This window comes from Nerophis lumbriciformis, linkage group LG09, assembly GCF_033978685.3.
Source record: "Nerophis lumbriciformis linkage group LG09, RoL_Nlum_v2.1, whole genome shotgun sequence".
NCBI classification, from domain to species: domain Eukaryota; kingdom Metazoa; phylum Chordata; class Actinopteri; order Syngnathiformes; family Syngnathidae; genus Nerophis; species Nerophis lumbriciformis.
In genome coordinates this window covers 29,807,318-29,820,562 of record NC_084556.2, presented here as the reverse complement: position 1 = coordinate 29,820,562, position 13,245 = coordinate 29,807,318, and the positions used below count along the sequence as shown (strand labels likewise).

The following is a 13,245-nucleotide window of genomic DNA, read 5'->3' as shown; positions in this document are numbered from 1 at the left end:
TCTGAGAATTCACTGATAAAGTCCGAAAAGGGCCCAGGGGGGCGGTAGACAACAGCCAGGTAGAGAGGCAGCGGTGCGACAGACCTCATAGTAAGCACCTCAAATGATTTATATTTATTACTTACACTACACTACTGTATTTTATTGTTGCTCATCATATTGGTACTTGGAGAGCTAAGTTTTTTTCTGAGATGCTCCTTTGTGAAAACAATTTTTAAAAAACCCTGATATAACCAATTTGAGTCAGTAAACAAGAAGTTAGTAAGTTTACATTTATTGATAATCAGAAGTCAATTCAGAAACCTCTTGGGATGTACTATCATTTCTTTGTTTTTGTTTTTTTACATTTACATCAAAGTTGTTCTCTGTTTTGACTTATTTTACGATTTAGAGCATTTTTAAAAGCACAATATTCATTTCAACAATCAGTTTGGAAATGGTTACAAACAAGACAACAGAAGATTTGTGGATATAAATTGTTCATGAAATGTTGGCGGTTCATTGCAAACCTGGTAAAATATTCTTCATTTGTGGCCTCCTTGTGGTTCAATGTAAAATATACATATATGGATAGAAATGGTACACAGACGCTTTATAAAGTTCAAATCAAAAATTAAAAATAAAAGTGTAATTCACTGTGAAAAGAACTGAGCTCATCATATACAGCTAATTTAAAAACGGAACACCCGAAAAATAAAGGAAATGTTGAAAATCTGGAATGCATAAATTGGACTTGTAGGATGCTTGGTGAGGGCGAGTGAGGCACAAGCAGCGACAACGTTTCACAGAGACCCTTGCTGGTGAAACATCCCCCTGAAGATGGAGGCGACATGAAATAACGAGACAGTGACGTCATCTTCCGGGACAGCGACGGTGCTCGCTGCTCAGTAGAGTTTGATCATGCTCTCTCTGGACTTGCCCACTCCGACCCACTTCACTGAAAACCAAGTCAACAGGAAGGTCAAACGTGATTGGCAGGTTTGCAATGGAATTCTTTACAAACCTGGAACCTGCAGGAAGTCCTCGATGAAGCGAATATAGTTCTGGGCCTGTGATGGTAGTTCTGTGAAGCTGCGGGCCGCCTCGGTGCTGCGGCACCACCCGGGAAAAGTCTTGTACTCTACCGTGACGCGCGTCAGAACGTCCATGTTTGCTGCAAGACAATACACAAAAACATTACAGGTTTGGACTGCAATATTTTAAGAGACCTACAGTTGCAAGAAAAAGTATGTTAACCCTTTGGGATTACTTGGATTTCTGCATAAATTGGTGATAAAATGTCTTCTGCTCTTCATCAAAGTCACAATAGGCAAACATTCATAGTGCAGGGTGGTATGTGAACCCTTGGATTTAAAACTGGTTGACCCTCCTTTGGCAGCAATAACCTCGACCAAATATTTCCTGTAGTTGCAGATCAGACCTGCACAACATTCCTCTTCACAAAACTGTTTCAGTGCAGCAATATTCTTGGGATGTCTGGTGTGAATCGCCAAAATGCGCGCGCACACGCACACGCACACGCACACGCACACGCACACGCACACAGGCAAACTATTACTTGGCGAATTTAGTGTACGTTTAAATAAAGCTATAGTCACTCACATATAGCAAAATGCAGTCGCTGTCCAAAGCGTTGATCCTCCTATTATCAAAGCTTTTCCCAATCAAATTAATCGTTGAAGTCTTACTCTAATGCATGTTGTCTACTCTAGTGAACATTTCCCCAATTCCTTACTGAACAAAAATGTTTTTAAGCTTAAAAAGTAACATTTCTTAGGGAAAAATCCTAAGGTTAAGGTTATTATTATTCATACAACACAGGAAACAAATTAATACCTGACAACCTTGTTACTTTTAAAAACAGATATTTTTAAAAAGTGTATTTTGATTGCACACGGGTTATTAAATTCACCATTGATCCATGACTTCTACATAATTTCATGAAAAAAGATCAAACACAATCTTTGTGTAAACATGTCATTCCACTTGTTACGTATCATTAAAAACAAAGAGGAATTAAAAAAGGCCACATAAAAATTACTGTAAAACCACATATTTACACTTCAGATGCTAAATTCCCCAAGTAATAGTTTGGCTTTTTATATTATATTATATATATATATATATATGGCTTTTTATATTATATATATATATATATATATATATATATATATATATATATATATATATATATATATATATATATATATATATATATATATATATATATATATATATATAAAATACTTAGTTTGAGCATTTTTTTGCTCCACCAAAATTAGTATGGAAATAGGAGAGGAAAGTTTATTTTTATATTTCAATTAACTTTTTACTTTCACAAATATGATGCATCATAGCTGACTAGCTCATCTATTATGACAATATATTGCGCTGTTATTTTGCAATTTCCATCTCATCATTTACCAGGGAAACTTGGCAAAGGTTCTCCATCAACCTGATAGGCCACGCCAACTTTTATCTCTGGCAGAGTGTCCAAAATGTCCAGTTTGGTCAGTGCAATTCTGCGAACACAATCACTCTGTTTAGCGGAGAAGATAAAGAAGGCTTGCATCAAAGAGAATTGATTATTTCCTGACTTACGCCGAAAAGCCGTTGACCATGTGAGCGTATCTGACCAGTATCAAGTCCAGCCAACCACACCGCCGCTTTCGGCCCGTTGTCACGCCAACCTCTCGACCACGCGATTGTAACAAAGCCCCGGTTTCCTGCAACACACCACGCACACAACAGTCGCCACAAATTTACTAGATTCACACGTGTCCTAATGGCACTAAAACAGAGGTCTACAACAGAGGATCAGTGACCCCCAGGACTGGTCGGAAAATATTTACTTGATTGGACTTTTTCCATACATATTATTTTCCACAAATGTAAATGTTTTAAATACACATTAACATTGATCCAACACACTGTAGCGTTGTTTATAAATGGCATTGGCATGGACACCCCACTCACTGTACCTTGCAGTTTTATAATGAAAAAAGCCACTTTATTACTGTATTCATGCTCGCATTTAAGATAGCTAGCTATTAGCGGACTAGTTCCCAGCGAGCAATTTATAGACTAGTTGCGAGCCAACGATTTGCCAGCTTACGATTTGCGCACTAGTTGCCAGCTAGCTATCAGCGCGCCAGTGGCAAGCCAGCTATTAGCGCACAAGTTGCCAGCCAGCTATTAGTGGCATTAATTCTGGGTATCAGAATTGCAGTAATTAAAAACACAAACAGTGCAGAAACATATTTTTGTCCACTGCAAGTTTTCAAGTTATGCTTGAAGGGAAAGTAAATATTTCCTTAAAAAAAAAAAAAAAAAACATGTTAACACTTGTTTCATTGCAGTCTCGTTCACAATACAAAAAGCGACTAAATGCATCCTTCACTCACGTTATCCTGTTCTGTCGGAAAAGCACCAACGCCAACCCGGGTGGTGTAAGCTTTGACGACACCGTACACTCGGCCGACGTGCGACGGAGGCACGCCAAGCCCGGTGCACACTCCTCCCACGGTGCAGTTTGACGAAGTCACAAAGGGATACGTGCCTAAGAGGAAACATGTCTATTAGCTGCGGGAGCCAAAAACATCCATCAGTCAGCGAGATTAATGCCCCATTCTCGTGGTACTCACCAAAGTCAATATCCAGCAGCGCAGCGTTGGCTCCTTCCACAAGGATTTTCTTGCTGGGTCCAGTGAGAGCTTTGTGCATGAAGTACACACCATCTGTCACTAGAGGGCGCAGCCGCTCTGCATATTCCTGAAGGAAAAAGGACACATTCTTGAACAAATAAAACATGGCATCAGCTACATACTATGTATCGTGGAAATGTATTTATGATGAAGTAGTGGTTAAGACTATTTTTCATATTTACCAGTAGAGTTTTACCACTGCTACTTTGCGTTCCAAGACATCCCACAATTAGAACAAACTCAATGTGGCAACATTGTGGACAATTATGTAACATTAATATAACTAGTTTTTTCAGTAATTGCTTACAGACCCAAGACAGAAAAAAACAGTTAACTGGCACATACATAAATGTTTTTCATTTTATGAATCGATTTGGAACACCGAGTTTATCCAGATGTAGGGATTTGCCGATCAATCGATTCTCGTGAAAAGTATGTGATCGGCCATTGCCAATTAATGCCGATCAAAAAACCACTCTGGCTGACAAGCTGCTAATTGTATGTCGGCGTACAGTGTGGAGCGGTCCCTTAAATTAATAATAGTAACCTCCATTACAGTAATAAACTGCATTTCTTAGTGTCATTATCAAGTAATATCACTGGAGAATGACACTAAACATGTTACACACCGAGAGAAAATAAGGAGCCGGCATGCTAATAGCTAAGCTAACCTAACATTAAACAACACGAAAAAATAAGTACTTAGCAAAGTTTAAAAGTGTAGATGGAACCACTTTCCAGCAGAAAGTAAGCAGTTAATAAGAAATTAACAATTAGGAGGCATGAGAGAGGATAATTCTACTGTTGATGTGTCAGCATTGTCAGTCAGTAGACGACATGTTAGAGAAGGATTGGAAGAATCCATAATTAATAATAATTGGTGGTGTCGATATTAAGGGTAGAATGAGTATATGATCGATATTAGAGTGTTCAGATCCAACATTTTCATTTTTCTCATAAAAAAATGTTTTTGTGTTAATTGTTACAAACTCAGGGAATAATTCCTTGGACACAAGAGGACTTTGAGTGCGAAGACCAAAAGATTTAAATGAGTACTAGATTGTAGTTTTTGCTTATGTTTAGTTTGTGTGTGCTACTGACTTAGCTCCAAAAAGTGTATGTAATAAGAGAGAATAAGGAACTAGTTTAAATAGTTTGTTGATATTGTTAAACTTAGCATAAAAAATGTAAAACATATACAATTAATACATGTGATTGTATTGGTATCGGATGATATCGCTCATGGATGATTGTTATTGGAATTAGCAGCATAAAACCTTGAATGAAACATCCCTTCCAGAAGTAATTTTACGTGGATTTGGGCTTGCAGATAAACAAACAGACAAAGACAGGACGACCAAGAATATAAATCAAGTTGAATCAGGCCTGGGCGATGTATCGATTTTATCGATAAATTCAAGTTTTTTGTTGCAGACAACTTAAAAAAATGTTGCTTTTTTTCTCCTCTTGCTTTGGCATGCTTTTTGCCCCCAGGAGCTTCTGTCGATTCCACTCTCCTCCTTAATTCCTTAGCGGACATTCACACCGTATCAAAACATGGCTAAGTCTAATGCGTTATAACAAGAGCGAGGCATTTCTTCCAAAGAAAAAAAGTGTTGACATTAGTTAATTGCCACAACAGGCGTGGAACAAAAGACTGCAAGCAGCAAAGTTTGCGTAAAAAAGGCAGCAGCACAACTAACTTATTTGTGCATCTGAAACAGAAGCCTCCTGCTAAGTGCGGGAAATGCAACTCTTTACGAGGCCTGTAATAATAAACAAACTCCCACTAAAAAGCAGCTTTCTGTGGCAGTAGAATACAGAACGAGTACAATACACAGAGCGATCACTTAAGCAGCCGCTCTGCACTAGGCCTGGGCCGGTAACAAATTTTGCTCAACGAGGGACAAGCGGTAGAAAATGGATGGATGGATATATTGACCTACAAATTATTGCCGATAAAACGATATTATTGCCATTATTTTTTTGGAGACCAAATCAACCATAGATTTAATGATAATAGATCATAATAATGCATGTATATACTTTAAAAAGCAATTGTTATTAAAATGAAAATCTCCAAATTAAATAAAACAACATACTTTGTTAGCAAAACGTTTCACCTATACAATAAAATGTATTAATTAGTAATTCATATCTTGAGGAAGGGATGGGGATCTCAAATATACACAACCATAACAAATAAAATAGCTGAATAAAGTGTAGACAAACAAAGTTGCACTTCAATATTGAACTTATCGCAGAGGTCTAGTTGTACATTACTTAACTGACAATCAAGTTAGGACCTTCTTAAACAAAAGTGCAAAGTGATATAAACACTACAGTCCAAACAGACGTATTAACAGGTCATATGCAAAACTACCGGTAAATTAAGTTTGGCAGATTCCAAGTGAGGAACACCAACATGACAGCCCTTTTAAAACATGATACTTTTATAACCGTATAAATGGCAGCATGTCTTTGGCAAAATATGTCTCGGAGTGCACACTATTTTGTTTACACTGACCAAAATGAGTTTGGACTGTCGAGTGGTTGTGTTTCAAATGGGCGTTGTTAAGTCGCACACATTCGGCAAACTAGCTTCTCGGTCTTGATAGGGGCATCTTATTCCAAAGTTTTAAACTAAAATATTTCCGCATTCAATGTTGGCGTTAATGCACTTTTTGTGTCTTTTTACGCATTGAAATCAGAGAGGACACGCATTTCCGGAAGTCCGCGCGTACCCGGGATACGGATTTATTTTTTTTATCGACCCTGCCTTCTCCGAGTCAAAACTTTGGTTTGCTTGTTTTTAACCGATTATCGCTTTCCGCCAATGTTTTGTTTTGTTTTTATTTGCCGATGTTGTGCCAAAAACGTGATTGCCTGCCAAAATGTTATTTCCTTCACGGGAGTGCGCACCACTCGCTAAACCTGCATTGCTTGGCTTCGTCTGTCCATTGCACCACTAAGTGTTTGACATTATTTAAACCTTTATTGTGTCCGGAAAATAACAGTTTGCCTTTTCTGTGGTATTAATGAGATTTAAAGGACTGTTGTTAGTCCGATGCTGATGTGATAAAAGCTCTTTCTTTCTGCGTTTCTGTGAGTAAGATGCGGTGTATGCGGTGTCATTTCAAACTACTAGTGATTAAACAAATAAAATAAAATTTGTGTAAAATTCTCTGTCATTTGTATTCAATGGTTTCTTTAAAAAAACATGGGAAAAAATTGTAAAACAAATTTTTGGTGAAAAAAATCAGAGATTTAATTTTTAAGCCATATCGCCCAGGCATGAAATGAAGTTGTGATATGTCTATCTTTTAACCTAAATAAACAGAGTTGATAAAGTACAAGCTGTAAAGAAATAAAACAATATGCACTTTTTAAACATCCAGGTTTGTGTGGACATAACCGCAATATCCAGTGAACCTTGGTACAGAACAAGACTTTATGTTGCGTTGATAGTTTCTTCTAAAGATATGCAAATACAATATTTTGCGTTTTAGCTTTTTAGAGATTTAATTTTTTCCCCCCTTATATTTACCCATCCTTGTGAGCCATCTCAGTGATGCTAATTTCACTACTTATATTGTCACTAATAAGGCTCTTGGTTGGTTACCTGCTACAATCTAGTGGAAGATCATTTAACTGCACTCAAAGGCACAAGCAGTCAAGAGGTTTATTTATACTGTATATTAGGGCCGGGCGATATGGCCTTTTATCAATATCTCGATATTTTTAGGCCATGTCACGATATACAATATATATCTCGATATTTTACCTTAGCCTTGAATTAACACTTGATGCATGTAATCACACTAGTATGATGATTCTATGTGTCTACATTAAAACATTCTTGTTCATTCTGCATTAATATAATCTAATTTCAAACTTTCATTCAGAGAGGGAAATTACAACTACGGTAAGTCAATTTACCAAAAATGTATTTATTAAACCGTTATTAAGCAGTGGCACAAATATTCATGTCATTTCCAAAACAGAAAGTGGAAGATTGTCAGAGACATTTTAAAACAAGCTATGAGTGCACTTTTGTGCATGATGTCCTAAGATGACTTATCAAAACAACACTAAACTCAAGTGCACTTTTTGTACAGAACGCCACTACAATATTTTAAAACAAATAAAGTGCACTTTTGTGCATGATGCCACACAAGATATTTCAAAACCTGTAAAATAAAAATTTGCCGCATTATAGGAAATCAAATAGTGTACGTCCTTCGCTATGTGGTAGGTTACTGGGGCGTTATCTCCTGTTTTTGACTATTTTTTTTCATACGGTGTTGATGTACAAATGGAAGACGCCAGGCTCAATTGGGTCAGTGCTGGTTGCTTTGGCATTTTGTTGGTGTGGCACCGGGCGCAGATGTTGACATGCGGAGTTTCAAGCATTCTTCATTCTCTAGCGGGTGACTTTTCATATGATGCTACAAATTAGTAGTGCTGCTAATTTTTGTAGCAACGCTTTTGCCGCATACTTGACATATTACGGTTGTCTGTTCAACAGCTTCCCACTTGAAGCCAAACCACCGCCAGACGATTGACCCCGTGCTGTTTTTCTTGGGAATTAATTCTTCCTCAATTTGTTACCAGATTCGTACCTTCTCTCTCTTGCATTACCACTCGCCACAGCTAACTTTACCCATGCTGCTACCTCTCTGCTCAGCGAGGGCGTATGACGTTGCACACGCGACAGTATGTGACAAGGTGCGCTTGTTTTATCTCTCTGTGAGAAGGAGAGACAAGACTGAGAAAAGCCTGTAGGGTAATGCCCGCAGCTAAAAGCAACTGCGTGAGAACGTATACTCACAAAATAGTAATTTTCTACATCGCACAGAGACAAACCCGCGATATATCAAGTACATTCGATATATCGCCCAGCCCTATTGTATATTTGTAATAATTGAGCTTTTTTTTTGTTTTACTTATTAGATTAAATGGGCACAATTCCCAAGGCACACCTTACTAGCGCTTTTATTTTATTTTATTTTTTCCACGTTTGCCTGACACCAGTTGAGTTGAAAGAAGAAAAGTAAAATGGTCCACTACATCAATAGACAAAGGGCATATGGCAGTATATGCCAATATTTACATGTATAAGTGTTTATCAATGATGTGGTGGTTTAGGTATTAACGTAGTGTGGGATTTTCTGCCAGCCTTCTTTCTTGCATTTTTCATCTGTAACAGAGTTTCTTTTAGAAAAGGTATATTATTATAATCTTCACAATACTGTTCTTCCGGAGTGATGTAAACCATAGTGAATCTATTTGTGGTTTGTCATTTGCCGCTAGACCCGCCCCTTACGTGAACACGCTCATGACAAGAATAAAAAATCCTGATGCGACAAATCAAGTTATTATCCAGTTTCATATTTATACCACATCTTCAGTGTTTATTTAGGTTAAAACAAAGACACTTCAATTTAATTTAGACCACCTCAGGCTTTTTCCGTTCTTTTCCGTTTGCATGCTAAGTCCACGTAAATCTGCTTCCAGGTAATCTAAGTGTAGCAAATTGCTTAGCAAAAAATATGGCAGTTACTTGTTTTGTCCATTTTCCAATTGTGCACAAAATCGAAAAAACAATAAGTTATCATTTTTATTGTTTTTAGTCTGTTAAATACTGAAAAAAAGTTATTTTGCTTTTTTAGTTTTATTTTGATGAATAAAATTAACGAATGATACACAGATAGTGATGTTTTATGTGTTTCATCAGCTCTTACCTTCAACTGCTTTAGTTCACCGTCGATGTCCACATTGAGATTTGGATACATGGTCTGGAAATGTTCTGCCAAAATGCGAAACCTAAAAAAAAAAAGATGTCAGCGTTAAATCAAGTGTTTATTCATCAAACATAGAGAGCACAGTTTACGAAGTCAGATCCCTTGTGTGTTAAACATACTTGGCCAATAAAGCTGATTCTGATAATGAGACTGGTAAAATAACCCTGTATCGACTGGCAATGGTTATATAAAAAACATCAGAGATGAATGGTGCTAGCATCCGGTAAACATACACTTCACCGCATCACTAAAGGAGCATTTTGTGAAATCTAATAAATCACAGGAAATGAAGCTTAAATGAACACACTTGTCCTGAAAAACGTTGAAGTCTGAGACGAGATCACAGATTCGCAGACCATTTCGAGCGGCTTTGGAGGAGTAGGCAGGCCCGATGCCTTTTTTGGTTGTTCCCAAACTGCAGCAATGATAGAACACATTCAACTAAACACAACAATTGATTTTGAAAGACAATGTTCCCTTCAGCAGGAGTGATTCACGCACAGGAATTTAAAAAAGCAAAATTACTTTTTCCCTTCTTGCTGCTGTCGCTGCTGCTCCTGAATGCCATCGACAGCTTGATGGAAGTTGAACACTAGAGGTGGACCAGGGACTCTCAATAAGACATGCTCACATGCAAAAAAGACTTCCAATGACTACACAAATATACTCACCAATGTGGGCACGGTCAGAAATCTTCAGTCTCTCCTCCCACCCTTGTAATCCTACACGGATAAACATGTTCGTATTGGGAAAACTGAGCATAGAAACACTCAAAGCTATTAATTAACATGACAAGTTGACATTTGCATATTTACATAAATGTCATGTAAAGTACCTTTGCCTTTCTTCAGGTTAGATTGTGCCTCTGTAAACAGCCCTGGCAGGTGTATGACCACCCCATTGCCTGGAATGCAAAACATTTTTCTAATAAAATGGTACCTCGACCTAAAAGTGTTTTGAGGCAAGAGCCGTCTCGCGGCTGATTGTTATGCTTTAAGTTGCAAGCAAAAATGTGAATTACAAGCATCCACACCATTAGTTGGTGTAGCAAATTTCAGTGAACCTGGTAAGATCTGCCTAAAATACCTGGTCTTACTCGCTAGCATAGCTTATAGCTAATCAACATAACTTTGTTTTCCAAACACAGGGAGGAAGAAAATGGACAGATGGATGGATGGACAGTGCTGGAAGAATAAGAAGTAGCTAATATGCATTGAATAAAAGAAATAACTTATCAAAACATTGACAGAGCGTGTCGTGAACTCTGCGAAAAAAGTTTGAGTGTGTCACTGCTAGTCTGCATCATACTGAAGCAGAAAGGGTCAGTTAAAATAATAATAATAATGAAAGTATGGGCAGCACGGTGGGAAGAGGGGTTAGTGCGTCTGCCTCACAATACGACGGTCCTGAGTAGTCTTGGGTTCAATCCTGGGCTCGGGATCTTTCTGTGTGGAGTTTGCATGTTCTCCCCGTGACTGCGTGGGTTCCCTCCGGGTACTCCGGCTTCCTCCCACCTCCAAAGACATGCACCTGGGGATAGGTTGATTGGCAACACTAAATTGGCCCTAGTGTGTGAATGTGAGTGTGAATGTTGTCTGTCTGTCTGTGTTGGCCCTGCGATGAGGTGGCGACTTGTCCAGGGTGTACCCCGCCTTCCGCCCGATTGTAGCTGAGATAGGCTCCAGCGCCCCTGCGACCCCAAAGGGAATAAGCGGTAGAAAATGGATGGAAATGGATGAAAGTATGGAGAAGCAGCTTGAGAGAGATACCACAGAAGTATGCTTTCCAAGGTAAATGCTGTACATTATTATTGCATTACTTCCTAAAGCTAAGGTAGTTAGTACCACTATTGTATTAATTATTAATCAATATTTCTAAAAAATATATTTTGAAAGGCATGTTACATGTTAAAATGATTCTGTTTTGTGGTGGAGGCCAAACACCAAGTCAAATGCTTTACATCCATTTCAATGGGCAATGTTGACTTGAGTATTATGAGTTAGGAGCTCTGTCACAGAACCAATAAATTGAGGAACTACTGTACTGGTTTGTACCATGAAAATTATAAGCAGGTTTTATATTCACACAAGACCTAACTCACTGTAACTCACTACTTGTTTTTTTGTTTTGTTTTTTTAAAATACTGAAATGACCAAGGAACCTGTGCTAATTGTATGTGCGTGCCTGATGGAAGTCATGGGATGCCTACATCTTGAAACCAAATTCAAGTCAGCTCCAAATACATTAAAGAGCCATTACAGAACATTACCTATAAATGAGATGGCCTTCTTGTTAAGGACACCACTTGGCAGCAGGTGGAAGTCATACTCTACCGAGTCCACAACCACAGTGTGACCAGCATTGTTGCCACCCTGCAAACAGCAAAAAAAAAAAAAAAGTTTAAAAATTCCGACAGTACCTCAACGCCCCATCAGTGGCGTCATGCCAGGCAAGTCATTCTGTGTTACACAACATTTCACATGAATTACACCCTGCGTAAATAGTATAAAGCACGGAAAGATAACTCAATTTTAAGATCGTATCAAGAAGTGAAACGAGATATTTCCCAAAAGCATGACGGCGCTATTCAACTGTCGAACACATGTTAGCAAACACAGCTAGCGCCACATCCGGGACACCGGAAATAGGTCACAAATATTTAACCGCTGCTCAGCTGAAATGACATACTGTGACCTCTACGGTTTAAATGGTATTAAAACAAACATCAAACTAAAATGTTGTTCAGAATGATATTTTTTGGTCTGGGTGTAATGTTGAATCGGAGCGGAGCTGCTACCTGACACCTGCACACGATATCCGCATCCATTGCGAGCAGGTCCACAACTTTCCCTTTGCCCTCATCGCCCCACTGAGCTCCCAGCACCACGGTCACTTTGTTGACCGGCTCCTTCGAAGAACGGAGGGGTGAATCCGGCGGAACATTATCTCGTGGCCGCTTAACTACCGGCTCCCCGTTCTCTCGTCCATTAACATTAGCCATGTTGCTGTTGGAAGCCATGCCGCTTCCCTCCTTCTTGGTCACCGGAATGGCGTTTTGCCGCGTTTCTTTGTACGGGAAGTGCTAGTCTTACACTTTAACACTAGAGGTCAGAGTTTCCTGTTTTTCAGTGCTAACGCCACCAAAGATGTTATTCTTTGGAGAAAGGTTGCAGATTGATGCATCATGAGACTATAAATATGCCTATTATCAGCCGTAAGTGGGAGTAACAAATCAAATAAGGAATCAATATCATTTTAATTGTAAAATGACGACTGGTCTGGGTGACCACTGCAATTACCCGAGTGCCACAAACGTTCAACCCAAATAAACAATCTCTCCAGTTATAGTAAATGTCGATTTATGAAAGTAAGGCCTAATTTTTCTAATTGGATTAATGGGTTACAATTATCAATCAAATCTTGGAGAACAATTAAGAGTACAAAAGCCCTTAAATTGATATATTTGTTAAAAAAACATTTAAAGGGATTTACGAAGCCCTTTTTGTTTTTTTATTTTGTTGTTGTTAATTTTTAAATTTTAAAAATTTTTTGTATTATTACTCTCTGTATTTGCTTTAGTTTTCTTTCCTTGATGTTGAAAGTGCCTTGACTTTTGTGTGAATTATAAATGTATGGTTGTTCAATTAAAAAAAGGGAAAACAAATCTCCTGTTATAGACCTTTTCTGTGAAAACTATTTTTCTTCTTCTTCGTCTTCCTTTTCCGCTTCCTCTTGCT

At 38.3% G+C, this 13,245-nt stretch overlaps 1 protein-coding gene across 2 annotated transcripts; it reads right to left on the bottom strand.

Annotated features, from left to right (window-relative positions):
- Nucleotides 1-250: 250 nt before the first annotated feature.
- adssl (adenylosuccinate synthase, like) lies at nucleotides 251-13,245 on the bottom strand. 2 transcript variants are annotated; one of them, XM_072913824.1, is made up of 13 exons: nucleotides 13,188-13,245; nucleotides 11,778-11,880; nucleotides 10,344-10,412; nucleotides 10,180-10,230; nucleotides 10,034-10,100; nucleotides 9,816-9,923; nucleotides 9,449-9,530; nucleotides 3,645-3,771; nucleotides 3,405-3,559; nucleotides 2,602-2,726; nucleotides 2,425-2,522; nucleotides 1,004-1,153; nucleotides 251-937 (listed from the first exon to the last, which is right to left on the bottom strand). In XM_072913824.1, exons 7-13 carry the CDS (start codon nucleotides 9,497-9,499, stop codon nucleotides 885-887), a joined length of 759 nt encoding a protein of 252 aa, XP_072769925.1. In that variant the 5' UTR covers nucleotides 9,500-9,530; nucleotides 9,816-9,923; nucleotides 10,034-10,100; nucleotides 10,180-10,230; nucleotides 10,344-10,412; nucleotides 11,778-11,880; nucleotides 13,188-13,245; the 3' UTR covers nucleotides 251-884. The 2 variants fall into 2 exon arrangements, with proteins under 2 accessions (XP_072769925.1, XP_061818016.1); XM_061962032.2 differs by lacking the exon at nucleotides 13,188-13,245 and adding an exon at nucleotides 12,306-12,661.